The 18,259-nt window shown below is 37.9% G+C and overlaps 1 protein-coding gene across 7 annotated transcripts in view; it reads right to left on the bottom strand.

Annotated features, from left to right (window-relative positions):
* The window catches only part of VPS13D (vacuolar protein sorting 13 homolog D), a 119,505-nt gene extending 101,822 nt beyond the window's left edge, over window positions 1–17,683 (bottom strand). For 3 of the 7 annotated variants that reach the window (XM_067310889.1, XM_067310893.1, XM_067310895.1), the window contains exons 1-18: window positions 16,817–17,221; window positions 13,686–13,858; window positions 12,676–12,753; window positions 12,220–12,410; window positions 11,821–11,901; window positions 10,336–10,452; window positions 9,966–10,070; window positions 9,541–9,711; window positions 8,798–8,898; window positions 7,934–8,102; window positions 6,616–6,708; window positions 5,671–5,881; window positions 4,898–5,077; window positions 4,317–4,447; window positions 3,617–3,689; window positions 2,946–3,116; window positions 1,654–1,784; window positions 425–557 (exon numbers count right to left, since the gene is read on the bottom strand). In XM_067310889.1, coding sequence (XP_067166990.1) covers window positions 425–557; window positions 1,654–1,784; window positions 2,946–3,116; window positions 3,617–3,689; window positions 4,317–4,447; window positions 4,898–5,077; window positions 5,671–5,881; window positions 6,616–6,708; window positions 7,934–8,102; window positions 8,798–8,898; window positions 9,541–9,711; window positions 9,966–10,070; window positions 10,336–10,452; window positions 11,821–11,901; window positions 12,220–12,410; window positions 12,676–12,753; window positions 13,686–13,782 — 2,233 coding nt within the window. In that variant the 5' untranslated portion in view covers window positions 13,783–13,858; window positions 16,817–17,221. Of the gene's footprint in view, window positions 1–424; window positions 558–1,653; window positions 1,785–2,945; window positions 3,117–3,616; window positions 3,690–4,316; window positions 4,448–4,897; window positions 5,078–5,670; window positions 5,882–6,615; window positions 6,709–7,933; window positions 8,103–8,797; window positions 8,899–9,540; window positions 9,712–9,965; window positions 10,071–10,335; window positions 10,453–11,820; window positions 11,902–12,219; window positions 12,411–12,675; window positions 12,754–13,685; window positions 13,859–14,572; window positions 14,657–16,816; window positions 17,222–17,442 lie in introns of those variants that run through there. The other 4 variants (XM_067310891.1, XM_067310890.1, XM_067310892.1 and 1 more) reach the window with 4 other exon arrangements.
* Window positions 17,684–18,259: the final 576 nt, after the last annotated feature.

Genomic DNA, 18,259 nt, shown 5'->3' with positions numbered 1-18,259 from the left:
AACAAGGTATACTCATTTTCCTTCCTTTTTTATTAGCCTGGCTGGAGACACATGTGCTAAGAAGAGAGATCCGTATGGCTACAGACTTGGAGAGCCTACTCAAAGTATCCTTTCACTGGCAGCACAGTCCTAGAAAAACATTCTGCATCCAAATCTTGCACCTAAGTCAAAATCCTATCTGTAGTATGACACACTAGCTGCCTGACACACTAGCTTCACATCTGTTCACCGCCTTGAACAAGTATCAAATATCACAGGGGATCCTTTCATTTTAAAGTTAATCCTAAAAATTCTGCCACTCTATCCGTATACAAAAATATTAAGAGTAGGAAAAAACCCATAAGACATCTCCACTTTCTACAACAGCACAAAAAATTTCTGGGAGAAGGCATAAAAAAAAAGCAGCAATAATTTGAGAACATACCTTGAGAATTGGTAAGTAATATTCTTCCCAGATCTACAACAACTAGCACTGGATCCGCAAATTTGAAATCATCCGGAAAGATCACCTGAGGGGCAGAAATATCAAGGCGCACCGTCCAGCTTTTGCTGTTTTCCTGAAAATTAAAAAGAAAGAAGAGAGTAGCCCCCAAGAAATAGCTTCCCCTCACATACAAAAAAACTCACACCAAATAAATCAATCTAGTTAGCCATTTTGTCACCTTAAGAGCTAATCTAGCTTAAAGAGCTTGGTAGCTCTTTAGGCTAGTTGTCCAGACTCCCACTACAATCAATGAAGAGATGCTTCCAATAGATGATACATCCCATGCTAAGATTGCTGAGATAAATCCCTCTTTGGAGAGGTCCCAGCTCTCTCTGCTGAGAAGAAAGTGAGCCTACCTGCATTGCTTTGAGAAGACATCTACCTTTTACGTGACTAGCACTGGACCATAAAAATCCTTGTCAAGGCTCTCCATGAATAAAACATGCATTGACAGTGTTTTACCATTAAACTACTACTTTTACAGCATAAATATTTTTCATTTTACTGAAAATAAAACCTCAACAAACTCCTATTGCATCAGCATAGTTACTTATACAAGCTAAAGAAAGTCAGAGTGAGAAAATAATTTTTAAATAAGTTACACTCAATTCGGGTTTGAGGTAACAGAGCACCATTGCACACTGGAGCCAATATGTTGGCATAATATCACCTCAGTAACAGTGTCATGAACAGAAAAATACTGTTCTGCCATTAAATACAACTGGTTTGCATTAAAAAAAAGTCATTTCTTCACAGTAAAGAGAAAAAAAACACCACAGTGTTTCAGACATGAGACTTTTCAAGAGAGCCTAAACAGTCTTCCTCAGTTTCCACAGAAACTTACACTTCATAAGTGGAGGCAATATATTTTATTTGACCAACTACTATAGACACAAAGGTAAATGGGCTTTCAGACACCTAACCCCCTATTCAGGTTTACCTATGGAGATGTTTCATCACTACCTTAAGGCCAAGATGGCTATCACAACAACGCTACCACATGTAAACATCACACTTTTGAAAAAAACAAAAAACAAAACAAAAAAACAAAACAAACCACAGCACAACACTCTTCTGGGTTTCAATTCCTAAAATATGTGTCAAGAAAGCCTAAACAAACATTTTTTTGGGGGGGGGGGGGGAAGGGGGGGGAAAGAAGAAAAGCTTACAATGAAGTCTCCCACTAGTAAACGATCAATAGTTTGCCTTATTTCAGCTTTTGTCTGCATTTTCAGTTTGTTGTACTGTCTTCTGGCAGCTTCAGCCACTCTTGCCTCTAGCTCGGATTGATATCCGAAACCTGCATAAGGGATACAAAACTTACTAGGTATAACTTTGTTCATCTGATATTGAATCAGGGAAAACAAACAAACAAACAAACAAACAAACCACCAAAATTTATTTTGAGTTGACAGAAAATCATTTCAATTTTAGCTGTAAAACGTAGGGCAGGAGAATATAACAGTGGAAAGCCACTGGCTCTACCTACATACCAGTTGCTTCCCAGAAAAAAAAAAAGGAAGCGTCTAAGCACGCAGAACAGTTTCCAAATCTTCTTCTGGTTGTTAGTATTTGTCAAACCTTCAGCTTGAGTTCCTGATCTGGGTAGGGTGGTGGGGAGACAGACCAGAAAATGTGGGTATATATTGGGGAAAAGGGGGGGAAATTCACACTAAATTTTCTTAGAAGTTTGTGGAATGTGTAGTCAGTCCATATTCTTAAAATTGTACCCATAATATTTACAGAATAATCTCATCTTGTATGAAGAGATAATTACTGCTATAGTAAGTCTTATCCATACTTTTATGCTCAGTAACTTAAATCTTTTGGTATTTTCAGAAATCAACAGATAGAAAACGGTGCATTAAGAACTGTTAAGCGTTGCTTATTCTCATCTCTTATCTCCTCAGAAACCAAACTTTAACAATTGCACTGCAAAAGCAGTCAGTTTATAATGTCACAGACTCCTAAACCTTGCTTTGTTTGGAAGCTTGGGAAAGATGCATGTTCAACATTTAAAAAACAAGGTACCTCAGGCAGCTGTAACAAAGGTCAGACCTAATCTAAACAGAAGAGTTACAACAGGAGTTAGGACAGTTTCCCATACTTACTACACTCCCTTGAACGGCCCTCTGCAAAAACCTCTTGTTCCCTACCCACTTCCAGTAGAGCTTAATGAAACAAGTCTCCTTATTTAGGTGTTTCAATATAGGCAGCACAAACATCCACCATGTGGTACAGCAGCAACTTGCAATTTTAAAGTAGAAGTTTCAGGAGTTCATCTGAAGGAAAGCCCTTATTCAATTAAGCCAAAAAATCATCAAGAGAAGACTCAGAGTCTTCCTTAATTTGAATTTACAGTGAAAATTTTTCATTAGCACTTTACAGTGCTAAGAATGAGGGGAAAAGAAAGAAAAAAGAAAAAAGAAATAATACAAAAAAAACAACTTTAAAGGTTAACCTGAGGTATGAACCCTTCCCTTGTAGAAGAAGTCGGCTACTTTCTTAATGGCTTGTGGATTGTAAATAATATTTAGAGGTCTGGTACTGACTTCCAGGCGCCTCTCAAAATTGCTGTGGACTGGATTTCTTTCATAAAGCATCTCAAATACTGGTGCATCAGGATCTGTAACTAAATAAAAACTGAGTTACAAAAAGCAATTATCAAAAAAAAGAGAAACCCCAATGTATTTAAAATCTAATTTTTAACTGGTACTATAGGAAGAAATGTTCTTGTCTGAAAATTCTTCAGTAACAGAAATAACATGGAAAAACAAGTAAATCAACTTCTACAATCAACATAAATTAACATGTTTGTATACATAAAAACACTTTCAGAACTGGGGTCCTACAATTGAACTCATAAAATAGTAATTTTGTTTTAGCAAACAAAACAGCAATTATAACTCCCTTTGCCTTTTTTTTTTTTAAACTCACTTTCTCAAAAAAAAAAAAAAGAAAGAAAGAAAAAAGAAACTTGCATGCACCCATACATCTCAACAAAGCTTCAAAGACTTTCTTTTAGTATTTGCAAAAGGCATTTGAACTTGGAGTCAATGATTCAATCAAAATTTCTGGTTTGCAGGAATTGTCATATGCTTGTTCTGGTCAAACATAAAATGAAATCTTTACCAGTGTTTTGATTAGTCACTTCTGAGGACAAATTCTGGAGACCAAAGGAAGACACGCAGCCAACCTCTTTTTGCTGAGAAGAATTCAGGAAAAAAACAACAATAACAAAAAAAGATCATCAGACAAATCAAACAAGCCATTTGATATAAACAAAATTAAAAGTACTAGTCTTCTGGTCACTTCCTAAGAGAATTATATGCATAATTTATGATATGCCCTTTTTCATTATGTAGTCAAACAAAAGAAAGAAATACAACTATTTAAGAATTGCTATCTATACATTTAGCAAACAGACTGAAGTTTGAAATGTAAATTTCAATCAGAATTTGCACCTCTACAAATTACAAAGTATAACAGCACACTGGAAATTCTCATGGAATTTAGACTAAAACTTTGTTTGCTCTGGAAGAGACATTTAAGATACCTTCAGCAAATCACTGGGGGGTGTGTGGGGGGGTTCTAAGTTTTTGCTTAGAGTCTAACAGTATGCAGGTGAAATAAAACCTTACTTGGACCAAAGAGCTTTCTGAAAAAAGAACAATTACTGATTAAGCAGCAATGCCGACTGTTCGACAAATTATTCTTCCCAACACATATAACTGTAACATTAAAGTTATGAGCATACACAGCAAACAAGGAAGTGTTCTATGATGTATTCTATACAGTAACTTATCAAAATAGAGGAATTTTTTTCACCTACAGGATTAGGAAAAACAAGAACAGGAAATATGGTCCCTTCTGTTGCCAAATCCCGCAGAAAGAGACCACCAAGCTGAACTTTGAGAAGGGAAGAATTTCTGCGAGGAAGGGATTCTGCTAAAATCTTTACACCTAAAAGATAAAGACATAAAATGTTTTTATTCCTTTTAGTACACAACACAGCTTTTATTTAAATTTTATGGATGACAAATATTAATAAACAAGTCTGTTAGAAGCGTTTATATATATTTGTTTCTAGGGAAAAAAAAAGATTAAATGCTGAAGTTTGGAATACGATTGTGATGCATGTATTTCTATTGTTGTCTTCCTTCACACATAAGAAGGTCTAAAATTAGATTTCTGTGTTAAAAATCATTCAAACATCTGAAGAGAAAAACATCTTTTCACTTGATACATCAATTTCAACAGACTGATTTCATGCTCTCATCCCAAACTTCATTTCAGCATAGTAGTTTAAAGGATTAAAAAAAAAAAAAAAAAAAAAAAGGTCTGAGGGTGGACTCAAGATGGACAAAGATTTTGTCTTTTTTGAGAAAGAATGATCAGAAATTGACATAATACCTGAAAACTCCAGCTGCATAAAAGCACTCTCCCCAGCATGCACCACCTTCTTCTCCTTATGCAACAGAGTGACAGAGCCACCTTGCAACTGGAGATTTAATTTAGCAAAAACATGATCTCTCTTTGTAAAGGTATTCATGCTAGAAGCATCTGCAGCAGGATCAAAAAATTCATCTGCACCTAATTAAAAACAAAAAAGCAACTGATGTTAAATAAGTGAAGTTTCAGGAAGACTACTGAAGAACAAAAAGGTTTCTCAGAAATTCAAGAATAAAGATTTCCCCATCTCTATGGAGGGGGAAAAAAAGAGAAAGAAAAAACAAAGCAGATATACCTTCTTCCTTAACAAAACAGAATATTCAGTAGGACTCCTCTATTTCAATTAAGGTAGTGTAAGCATAAATTTAAAGAGATTCCACCAACCCAGTACTTTAACTGGTATACCCAGTCACAGCATAATACATGGCCCCCATCCAAAACCTGAACAAAAAGAAAGTCCCAAAGCTCTTTGCCATAAAGATCTAAAGTACGGGAAGCAAATGTATTTCTCGTATCCCTTTAAAAATAAGCAGGTACAACAGGTACTGAGATTTTTAACATGCAATTAAGGCAAGGTTTAGACAGCTCTTTCACCTAGGTACTTCAGTTGACACATGTGCAATCTTTTAAACAATACAGAAACAAAGAGTTGTTTTGGTTCATCTTTACCCAGATGCCTTTAGCAACATTAAAAAAAAAAAAAAAACAGAGCAGAAAACCGTGCATTTCCATACCCAGTATGTCTTCTGGATTCCACTGTTCCTGTGGGTCAGGCAGCAGCCCTTCAAAAGGTTCACCTTCGTATGTTTGCTGAGCATATCCATACCAACCTCCCCAACCAGGAAACCAAGACTGAAGATACTGTAGCATTCCAGTGCTACTGCCAGGTGCAGATTCGGCTGTAGGACAAACTCCAGGGGAATCAGGCAAAGGCTCTTTAACACTCTGGATTTGAACAACAAAGATGCACACGTTAGTGCTAACAAATGAACAAATATATCAACTGTACAGAAACATCACCATAACAATATGATTTCATCTACTACTTATTCAGCACTCAAGTTCAGTTAATCTGCAGTGATATTTCCAATCTGTACTCCAACAGTTGCTATCCTAATAGGCTAAGAAATAGCAAACATACCATCAGTTAACTGCTGCATATTCATAAATGAAGTCATATGGAATTTTTATGGAATTTAAATCTTAGTTTAGAAACACTAAGCCCAGTAAGAAGTCATTTGACACACGCTATCAAACACAGCCGTTTAAAGTAAGTAACTGTATTTGAAAAAAAGATGACACCAGACTGACTGCAACAGAGATCAGTAAGTATTTTATGAAGTGTGCTCAGAAACTCATTTACACAAGGCCCAGCTCTGTCATACTCGTTCTGGTTTTTATCTTCATTCTCTGTTTTAAAGATGAAGAATACTTGCCGTAGAAATTCTGGCAAGGATACTATTGAAGAAGGCCTTCATATGACTAAACAAGAGTTCATTGTGCAAGTGACAACAGTAGAACTGGAGGAACTGAGCACTGTTTGCAATTTTAGCACTGATATCACACTCCTAATTCAAAATAAACACATACTAACACTCGCTAGCAGAACAAAACACAATACCTCAGAATAATTCACTTGAAGATTCTAAATATGAACCTGTTCACAGAATGTTTCTCACCTCAGCTAGTTCATGAAATTTATCATGAACTATCTCATACAGTATCTTCAACTCTTCATAAGTTTGTTCATCCTCAATACGAAGCATTTCTGCCTGAAAAGACAGAAAAGGTAAAGTAACCACACTAAAATAACGTAGTATTGCATTTACAAACAGGCCAAACATCTGTGCAATGAATGAGATTGAAATTCATGGAAAAACTAACATGGCATTAACGACCATAACCAAGTTCCTATGCACAAGGAAATAAACAGAAGTCATGTGGGCCACTTAATATTGACACTTCCCCCTATTTCAAATGTTATTTGGATTGTAAAATAAAGTATTTTAACATGGTCTGTACTATTAAGAAGCTAGTTGAATCATAAGTTTTCACAAACAAGTTACTTAAAAAAAAAAAAAAGAAAGTAAAAGACATTTTTCTAGTCCAATGGTGTTGTCCTTGCTGAATTTCATGGCTCTGCAGAAGACAATACATAGCATATGAAGGTAAAAGCCTCATACATACTCTTTATTATGATTCCCCATTTGCCAGCAACTATAAAATTTGCAGTACATTCGCCTACTTCTACAGTTCATGTTTATATACAATCCTTACTTGCATTATGTAACTTAAAGTATCACTGGAATCACCCCTGTAACTGAGACCGGTGAGATACATGCTGCCCTGAACTGTTTTAAGGAAAGTCCCAATACACCTAGAAATAAAAAGCAGCTAATTACAGGATTTTTTTTCCTTTTGAAGTAGAACACAGATTTATTATTGGGGGCACCTTTCCTTTAAAACTTCATCGTAAAACCAACTGAAAAACTGAAGCACCCTCAAACATGGTCAACTAGCCACACATTTTTCCCCGTTATCTGCAGTACCATATGGGTGACCTGGAACATTCTGATTTTTAAATATTTTTTGAGTCTATAGAGAACAAGAGTTAAGAAAGTATCTGGCAGACTGACATGAACATTCTATGAATGTTAATGCTGTATTTGGTGAAAACCAGTTACAGCTCAAAAAAAAGACATATTTTTGTTTTGCTATGGAAAAAGTTAAGAACCCTGCCACACACAAACCTCCCACAACCCCAGGTTTCAAGCGTTTAAGAACTCAGTTTTGGTCAAAACACAGTTTCTTCAGTGAAAATAACCTGCAGTTAAATTGAAGATGTGTTTAAACTAGAATGGAAGAGATTTCAAATTTGAAGAGATCAAACAAATCAAATAGAAGATGATTAATCAACACTGTAAAAAAAAAAAAAAAAGAAAAAGAAAAAAAAACAACCCACAACAAACAGACAAAAACTCTCTCAGATCTAAATACCTGCTCTGTAATAGACAGTTGTTCCCCCTTCAACTTGCTATAATACATGTCAGTGTAAGACACTGCATCTTGGGCTCGATGTAACGCAAACTCCCAGGTAGAACGTTGTCTCTGCTCCCTGATCTCCGAAAGATTAGCATTCAAAGCAAAGATCCACCACTCTCGGCAGCTGAAATATTTAAAAATTACAGTATTACCAATATTTCCAAAAAATGAATATATGCAAAATTGGTTAAAGGTCCAGGAAAAGTTCAGCAAGAAAACTGAGGGCAACTCGGAAAAGGTTGGTTTTCTGACTCAGGTCAGAAAAGGTATCAGTATTAGTGACAGCATACATGGCCTAGTTCTATAAGTTGTGTAGCATTAAATATTGCTCTGTGAAGTCCCCATTACTTTAGAAGGATTTAGTAGAGCTGTTATGTATAGGACGTAGTCACCAAAGGCAAAATATTGAGTTAGACAGATGTTCAGTCTGAAATGATACCATCTTTCATACACTTTATTTAAAAAAAAAAAAAAAAAAAAAAAAAAAAACCACAGGAAAAGTTTAATTAGAGCTCTTTCCACAATAAAAATTTCAGAACATCTCAGTGTGTGCATGTGGGAAGAACTTACAATTTAATTTTGATTCCTGGAAGCTATGACAGGAAGGCTTAAAGCCTTAGATAAGAATAATTTTACTTTAAGTATGAATTATGTCTAAATATTTAAAACTGATTTATGAGGTAGGGGAACAAAACATAAAAAATGAAACTTTAATATATGATTACTATGTAATTTTTTTTTTTGCTCTTTGTCTTAATTCTAGTCGCCTAGTTTTTTAATATCACATTAATTCAACAACACATCTGTGGATATACTTACTTCTCTGTTACTGTAACCTTTGGTCTCCATTTCCTGAATTTAAGCTGTCGTTCCTTTCTAGCCAGTTCCTTTAAAAATCCCATGATCTGTTGATACTGCATCTTTTAGTAAGAGTACAGAGATTAGTTAGGCAATGCAGGAGTGCCTTCCAAATCAAAAGGGGATAAAACCCCCCTACAGGCTTTCTTTATTTGCATCAATGGCCTGCATAATCCTTCAGAATTAAGGTTGATGTTAACCATAACTTGGTTTTCTAACGTTGCATATCTTCTCCCAGTAGCTAGTAGTTTGTGTGCGACATTCAACTTACAGGTTTCCTTATTTACAAACATATAGAATGAAATCTCTTTTCAGGCCAGAAAAACAACATAATGTCAGCTGCATCCTACAGACAAAAACCGTACATATCGTTCCTCGTACTACAGTAAGCAAAAAAAGAAAAAAGTAGTTTTTGTCACAGTAATGAAGTACACTAAAATAACTATATAATTTGGAATGATTGATTTTAAACCAAAAAGCTTCTTTAGTATAACCCTTTCAGTTGCCTCTAAAACTAAGTCTTTAAGAAATTATTAATCTTATACTACAATAACTGCACTTGAGGTGTTGCAAACGCTATCACAGTTTTGTGGCCAGTAAGCTGAACAAATTATAACAGTCCTACAAGTATTTTGCTGTCTGAATCAGTGACTCTTTTCACAGAAACATATAATTCAAGAAATATATAACTTCACAGAGTTTACCTGTGAAAGCTTCAAGGGTATAGTCTCAAGCTGAATGTCACACTCAAGCCGTGGAGTGTGACGTGATCTTAAAGGCTCCTTAGAACAATTTCTCTTCAGAAGAGCAGAGGTACATACAGGTTCCATGATATAATTATGATCACGACTTTCCATACTTTTGTCCATAGCTTCCTGTGGATTACAAACAAGTTTATTCTATAAGAAATGAGTCTAAAATATTTATTAGGACATATTAATATATTAGAATACACTTTATTAGCATATCAGTCAGCTTGCAAAAAACTCTTAAATACATTCTCTCTTCAAAGGTAAAACAATAGAGATTTTATATTACAACCTTTGCAGGTCCCACATGAATCCTGCCATTATAGCATGAAAACATAAACTTATGTTGCTCTTTCACATGCAAAATCGCTCTCTTGTACCTGTAGCTGACCAGGAGGGAGATCACCCAATAAAGTGCAATCAGTATCCCAATAAACACTGAAGTCAGCAACATCTAACTGTTTTTTCCTCATCAGCTTCTCCACCTGAAGCAGAAAAATTGGAATAGTCAAGCTCATACAGCACGTGCCACGCAATCTTTAGTTCTACATGTTCAATAGACACTATGAAATACCCATAATCAATTTATACCAATACCCATAGCAACACCTATCTAATGTGAAGCTTATTAAAAAGTCATATTTGTACTAAATGTTTATTAGTATCCATTGTAGTGTACACTAAAAATTAGAAAGAAAATACAGCATCATATCTCAGCTGCCATGAGTTCTTGTACAAAGTTATACTTACTGGCTCAAATACTGCATTTTGCATTGATACGTTTTTGATGCACATGCCAAAGGCAAATGGCTGCAAAGGATTTGTGACACCATCCTCAAACCTCAAATGGACATCTTGAATTTTTAACTAGACAGAGAGGGGGGAACAAAAAACAAACTCACATTACTAGAGACAACTATTTGCATTATTATTCATTAATAGTGCTATTCATTAATACTCAAGCCATTTAATATTTAATTTCTGCAATTCTCCAACAAATTTTTGGTAGTTATTTAGATGCCATGAAAGTCCTGTTCCTCACTTCTGTTTTTGTACTTTCTGGTTTTCTCCTCTCCTCAGATACCACTGCCATCCCTCTCACCCTAATCAATTAGCCACTTTCACAAAACAGTGTACTTTATTTGCTCTCTTACTATTATCCTCATTTTCAACACAAATGTACAATTGCCAAAGACTCAGCGTTTTATGTACTAGAAACATTGGCATGAGCCAAGATGGTACAAGATGACCCAAACTAATTTTACAGCGGTAAATCCTCTGAGAGCTCTGAGTTACTGTACTTTCTCAGCAAATGCACAGTCCAGGACTGAGACAAGCATAGACTCTTTGGCCTTGAGTTCTTGCACCAAATACACCCTTCCTAACATATCAGGAAAGGCAAATCGTTTCACGCTATCTCATTCCTGAATTCTTTCTAGCAAGTTACAGAGCAATCAAGCAATACAGAGTCAGGCTATTTCCTCTGCACAAAGAGGAAACTGATAAATCCTTGCACAGAAGCTAGCAAACACACTGTAACAACTAATATGTAGAAAGCAACTAATTTTTAATACAAATGACTAGTAATGTAGTTGCTAAGAATTTGTATTTGAAAACATTATAGGGTAAAAAACAAACAAAATCCAAAATGCTAAGTTGTCATCAGTTACATTAGGACTCTGAAAGAGAAAAAAAAACAACAGAGCATAATAGCCAGACTTCCAAGACATTTTGAAACTAAGGAGAAATTCACTAGATTTTTATTATTAAAAAAAGAATAATTAAAGAACTTGAGAGAGAGCACATAGCAGAATAATAGAAGTTCTAGATCAGTAAAAACCCCAAGATTCATTTCTTCACAACTTTTCTTTCTCCAAAGAATTCATGCTGTTTTCCCTCATTAAAAAAAATTAAAAAAAATAAAAATAAATCATATATTGGCACATTTAAAACAAAGAATTAAAATGTGAGTGAAAAACATCAGTTTTCATGTAGATCCATTATTCACTGATTCCTACAAAAAAAAGTTGCTGTTTTCCCCTTGGTAGATAGGATGATGTATTCTTCCTCCCCAGAAGTCCCCATATTATGAAGATTTGATCTGAAGAGGAACCGTCCTCTACCAGACATAGAAATCTACCTTTGACTATGTATTTCCTCTCTAAGGACTACACAATATGAAGCACAGTGGGCATGGGTTAGGTTATTGAAAAGCTCTAAAATGTAAAGGCTTACTTCAATGTTTTCTACAATTCTTGTGACTACAGACGCAGTAACTGAGTACCAGTAAGATTCCCCTTTCTGTTGTCGTTCTTTCTAAAAGAGAAAACAGGGATGAGCATTAACCATCACTGTAACAGTTGGTGAGGAAACAATATACTATCTTATACTTAAATTACCGGGGGGGGGGGAAGGGGGAGAGAACATGTCAGCAGCTCCAATATACATGGAGAAAAAACAAACAAACAAACAAACAAACCTGAAAGTTGCACTGTGTTAGCATCTACAGATCAAATTCTAACTTTGTTTCCTATACATTTGTTCTCAGAAGACATATATTTCTTAGGAGACTTAAATGCAATCCATCTACCATGGCAGTTTCTTCAATATGAAAGACAAGCCCTCACAACTCACTTTCCATTTTTCTTCAAGTGCTAGAAGAAGAGCTTTCTTGTGTTCCCTTTCTTGCAACTTCTCTGTTTCCTCATCAAAATCTTCTTTTTTCTCTGGTGCACCAATTAAGTGCAGTTTTGAGACAGATATCACCCATGGATCCACATGTGGGCGATAAAAAGGTATCTGTAGCGTTATTTTGCCAATGAAACCTAGAAACATGAAACAGAGATGCTATCAGATTCCTGTGCAAACATACTTTTACTACCTCTAGGAGACTTAAGGGGGAAAAAAAAAAAAAAAAAAAAAGCAGTGCAACACCCATACAGTACTACAATAGAACTCTATTACCAGAAAATCGGGTTACCTTACTTGTTCAAGCTTCTCAATCATGTAAGAGTTCTTCTTACATATCTTACATATGCAATATTTCCTACTTATAAATATTTGTCTCACACACATAGGCAATATACATACCTGCTTTCACTTCAAACGGTAATTCCAGTTCCTTCAAGGCATCTTTCTTTAGTGGCAAGTTTTCCAATTCAACAGCACCTATAGAAAGCAGCAGGGGAGAAACAATTCACAAGTCAGCTGAGCAAAATTACGTTAAAGAGTGCCAATTTGAACATTAAAGCATAAGATGACTAGAAACATATTTCAAAGAAAAGAATCAAGTAAGATTTCATAAGAACAGACAACCTAACACTCTGAGTTATATGGCAATTGCAAGGGATATTTAATATACTCATTAATTTTCCAGTGCCATGTGCTTATATTATTTGATAAGATCAGCAAGAAGCAATCTTCTGCAAGGATTTAGATCTGAACTTTGCCTTTATCAAGAAAAAAAGCTTCTAGTCTTTTCTAATCTAGTCTTTTCAAAAAGAGACACTTCAAGTATTTTCTGAATACTACAAAAAGCACACACAGAAAAGCTTTGAAGTGTTATAAAATATTCCCTCCAAAAACAGCAGACAATAGAAACAAAAGGCAAATTAGAAAGTATTGATTTTTGAGTTCCCTGTGAAGACACAGGATTCATGAAAAACATGACATAAACAGAAGTCTCAATTACAAAGGAGTGACTACTAGCACCAAAACGTAAGAGGTAAAGAGTATGGAGTCTTTCCTTTCTCAGTCCCCCAAAAGAAACTTTACTGAAAAGCTTAATGAAAAATGACACACAAATATTGTATAAGTTGAACAAGGTGATAAGATATGCTAAGCATATATTTATCAGTCTCATATGAATTGGTTTGTGTTAATAAAAAGCAACAAAAATAGGAACATAAGAGAATCTACTATTCATTGTAAAGTGTTAGTACATATTGTATATTAAAAGCACTTATATAAAAGTCAAACACAGTACTAAGTACTTATTGTTTCTATTCCATCTTCCACTTATTACAGAAATGCAAGTTTTTTCTTTTTCCTTTTTTAAATTGCAGCATAAAAACGCTACATAAAATACCAAGAATCCTCACCCTTTAGAAGGGCTACTGAAAGTTGGTCTGTGTTCAGGTTATTGACATATTTGCCCAAATAGGTGTTGAGGACCCAGGCTACCAATCCTTCCAACATGACTGTGTCCTAGAAGAGGGCAACTAAGGTTTTTCTGTCATTTTCTGGATCTCTGTTCCATAGTTACAGTTTTATTCTGGAAGAAAAAGTAAGAACATGAGTGTCTGAAACATATAATCTCTCAGCAGCCATGTGATCCTGCTATGCAAAAATATTCACTGTAATCCATCCAAAAAGCAGTAGAAATATTTAGCTTGATATCTACCTACAAAAATGGCTTTATAAAGTAAGAATTGTTATGCGCATTCCCTTTAAATTCCAATTCACACCAAGTTTCATACAGAGCTTTGATGTTTACAGACCACTCCTATTGGCAAATAAAGCTCACCTTCACATCCTTTTTCTTACCAAAGCACAGTGTTTTGATGCAATAATGAACACGGCACTACAACACCTCTTCTTCCAAAAAAGGAAAGACTAAAATTCCAAATTGATCTGAAGCAGTTTTGCACTGGTTTCCTTAATCTCTTTTTAAAAGCTGCTTCTGATATTTTCTTCAAGTTGCCAGCGTTCTGGTTTTGGAAAGTCTAGCTTAAAGTAACAGGTGTCCATCTGGATGCTCCTTTCTCAGCTTGTTTTTATACCACATCTATTAGTTTTCAAAATAGGCAAAGAAACAGAATGCTTCCCTCACCCCTTCTGTTAGCGCTGATCAAACCAATACTATTTGTTCTTCCTCTGTTCTATTTAATGCTCCCTTACAAAATTTTCTGGAGGCAGCACTTAGGTTTCTTACACTAGCAGACCTGTTGCTGTGAAAAGACTGGATATGGAAAAAAGGAACAAATACCCATGTGCACAGGGGCTCTGCAGACCTCAGAAACTCCACAGGTCCGCTTTTTTCGTGAGGGGCCAAGCATCTGCAATTTTCACTCTAGGAAGAGATAACAAGCTTGCTCAATGAAAAACATACTGAAAATTCCCTAAGTAAAACTATATGCCTCATCCCACCTCATACACTGTAAATGCTCTGGAGGTGGACTTTCTAACTTCACAGAAGGAAGATTATAACTAGAGTTGCTGTGTATTTCATGCACAAGGCTAAGTGAGGGCATATACTTTTTCACCACACTTGTATGAATTACAGGTTTTGTTTATACTGAATGAAAGTCTTTACTGATTCTAATAAAAGGTACCCAGAATATTTATGAAACATTTATATTGTTTTTACTTCTTTTCAAGAGTGAACAACCACGTTCCTAAAATAGACACGCCACTTGATGATTATGCCAAATACAGCAGGAAAGAAAACAGTTACCATTAATCTTCAACAATGTGAGTTTAGAAAAACAGTTACATACCAGTGCTACAATTATACATGAAGGATCTTTACAAACCATGAAAGTAAGCACTTCTAACTGAGCAGCAAGAAGTCAGTTTGGCATCCAAACTACATTGCAGCCCAGAGCCATCAACTGTATTTTTGTAGCATTCTTACATGACATCTGTTAAACAGGCATTTATCCTCCCCAACCCCCCTTTTTTGGGGAAGAGTGTATGTGTGGGAAGTAATCAGATACAAGTCACACAAACAGCTCATCAACAGTTACTCTAACTATAGGTTTTCAAAGTGATAGTGTAGATTTCTGCATCAAGAAAAGAAAAGCTCCATTAGAAGAGCAACATCAGTGATATTTGTGAACATTTCCCTTCATACTCTTCTCCAGCCATTTCTTTTTCAACTCATGTGTTTATTGAAATGTTAAAAACTCCTAAGTCCCTTTTAAAGTTTTTAATCTATGAATTGCAAAATTACTATTAGCTTCAGCAATGGCAGGATTAAACACATTATTACAGTAAGAAAAAGCATGCATGCCCTATCCTGTGGTTAGAATGCTCTACATGTACTTGCATTAGTTCTGTGTTTAGGAATGTCTCCCCATCACACATCTCTCTAAAATAGCGTATACAAGGTTGAGTTCTACATAGCAGAAAACCAAGATATGTCAGACATATTTACATTAAAGTAAGCTTGACAATAGGAAGAAAATGACAAATTCAAGAGTTGCAATTTAGATTTTATATTAAAATGCAGGGTTTTCCCATAAATAGTGAGGTATGCTTGATTAAAGGCTCAAATGCAGATGCCTAGATTTCTTTAAAAAACATCCACTGAGAATTTGTAACTAATACAATTAAAGAAAATAACCAGAGTTAAGCAGATAATGAAAGGTTTTTTCTAAAAGCTGAAAAGTGAAACTACTCTCATCATGCAGGGTGGAACACAAACGGCATAAATAAAGCAAATTACATTAAAATAAGGAATATATTTACATTAGACACATGCTTAACTAACAATTTATCTTGGTAAAATGCCTCAATGGTTTTCCAAAAACAGGACTATTACTGACATAATAAAGACTTAGCATTCATACATGAGGTCCCCACCTTGTACTACAGCTTATTCTCAAGTAAAATTGATAAGAAAGCTAGTTTAAACAAAAGTGAATGCAATAATCCATGTCATGTTATTACCCCTCAAAAAAGAAATCTACAAGTTGTTAGGAGCCAAATCAGAAGAAAGATCTTGAAGAAATATTCAGAAACACAGAACAGGTTAACATCACAATGACTGAAAAATCTCAGGTCCCTGAATAATTCCATGCCTGAAGTCATCATAAGAACTGTAAATAAAATAAATCATCTCCTTAACTTAAAATTGTTGTGGAACAAAGGTAACTATTTAGGAACCCTTCAACAGTTCTAAGGCATGTACTTTTGTAATTTTCTAGTCCACTGCTGTGCTACTGGAAAGAAAACAAAACACTTTTTTTCTATTACAATGTTTTTATTTCCTTAACATACATGGTAAACAAAAACAGTAAACAACAGGATGAGAAACTAAGTCCAAAGCCAGGAGTTCACTTAAAGCTGGCTCACTTCCTCTGGAGAAAGACGTATTCTTTTATATTGGGAAAGATGAAACTGCTCTCACAGCACAGGCCCTGAAGGACTGGGGCCAGGGTCAAGTGGCAAGGGACAGTGTGAAGGCAGCGCAGCGAAGAGGAAAGGAAGGCTGAGTGAGATTACTTACTAAGTGCAACCGGGGGTGAAAGTGTGTGTGGAGGGGGAACGTTGCTCAGCTCCTGGCTACACAAGAAGGTGGCGTGGAGGAGTCCTCACTCAAGACACTCTCCTCTTTTCCACACACACAAACACACCACGGGGAGGAGGAGTTTAGCAAGAGAGACCTGTTGGCACATAACATGTATAAGAGGCGAAAGGAAAGGTCACCTTGCCCGGAGGAGGCAGGCAGAGGCTGGAGGGAGAAACGGAGGGGCGAGGGGGCAAACGGCGTGCGCCATGCGGGGACGGTGCGTGAAGAGGCGCCGCCACGACCCGGCCGCGGGGGCTAAGGAAAAAGGCAGGCCCCCAGCGAGGGCGGGCCCGCTCCCCTCCAAGGCTCCGGCCCCGAAACACAGAGACAAGAGAGGGTACGGCTGCCCCTCGCCCCCTCAGGACCAAGACGGCGGGGCGGAGCCCTGAGAGGGGCGTGAGGCAGGGAGGGGCCCCTCAGGGCCGGGCCCACGCCACGCTGCTAAAGCCGAGGCAGGAGCGGAAAACGACGCAGGAGGAAACTACAGCCGGGGCCTAAAGCCGCCGTCACGGCATGCCTCAACGCCGGTTCCTGGCCACCATCCCCAGCCCCCCGCTGCCTACCTTAGCGCCCGGCCGCGGCCGCCTCCTCAACGGCGCACGGGCTCGACGGGCCGGTCGCCAGCCGATCGCCAACCAGCGGATGGGGGGGGAAGAAACGGGCACGGAGGCCTGGGCAAGGGAGCGCCGAGCTATCGATGTGCTCTTCCCCCGCCTCTTTGAGGTGGAGCCGGACCGGGCCGGGCCGGCGGCGAGGCGCTCCGTCCTCGCCCCGCTCTCCAGCGGCTGCGGGGCAGGGCGGCCTGAGCCGCAGCGGTGACACAAGCCAGCAGGGCGTGTACGCGATGAGGCAGCGCTGCCCCATGAGTCAGGCGCTGCCCCGAGCCCCCACGCCGGTGTCGAAGTCATGGGACACGCGCGTCCCATGGGTACGCTGGCGGGGCGCTAACGGCCGCGCGCGAGCGGCGCCAGGTGCCAACGGCCGCGCGCGAACGCGGGGCAGGCGCCAACGGCCTGTCGCGTGCGCGGGGCAGGCGCCAACGGCCGGTCGCGAGCGGCGCCAGGCGCCAACGGCCGCGCGCGAGCGTGAGGCAGGTGCCAGCGGCGCCGCGTGCCGCGCGCGCACAGAGAGCCCCCCGGGAGGCCCCCAGGACAGCACCGGCTTCCCCGCCGGGACCTACACACCACCTGAAAGGCCCAGGAGACCTGATTCAGCACTGCATCATGAGCAGTGACGGTGGTGGTGGTATTTCTGCCTGGCAAAAGACATTGGGAAATGCCTGGGCTAATGAGAAGGCACACGTTTTAACTCCTACCCTTGAGGATCATGAGTTTCATTTAAAGTAGTAACTGTTATAGGTAAACGTGACAAATTGACAAC

The sequence above is a fragment of the Apteryx mantelli genome, chromosome 26 (genome assembly GCF_036417845.1).
Source record: "Apteryx mantelli isolate bAptMan1 chromosome 26, bAptMan1.hap1, whole genome shotgun sequence".
Taxonomy (NCBI): Eukaryota; Metazoa; Chordata; class Aves; order Apterygiformes; family Apterygidae; genus Apteryx; species Apteryx mantelli.
Note: the sequence above shows the minus strand (reverse complement) of the source record. Positions and strands in the feature narration are given on the sequence as shown.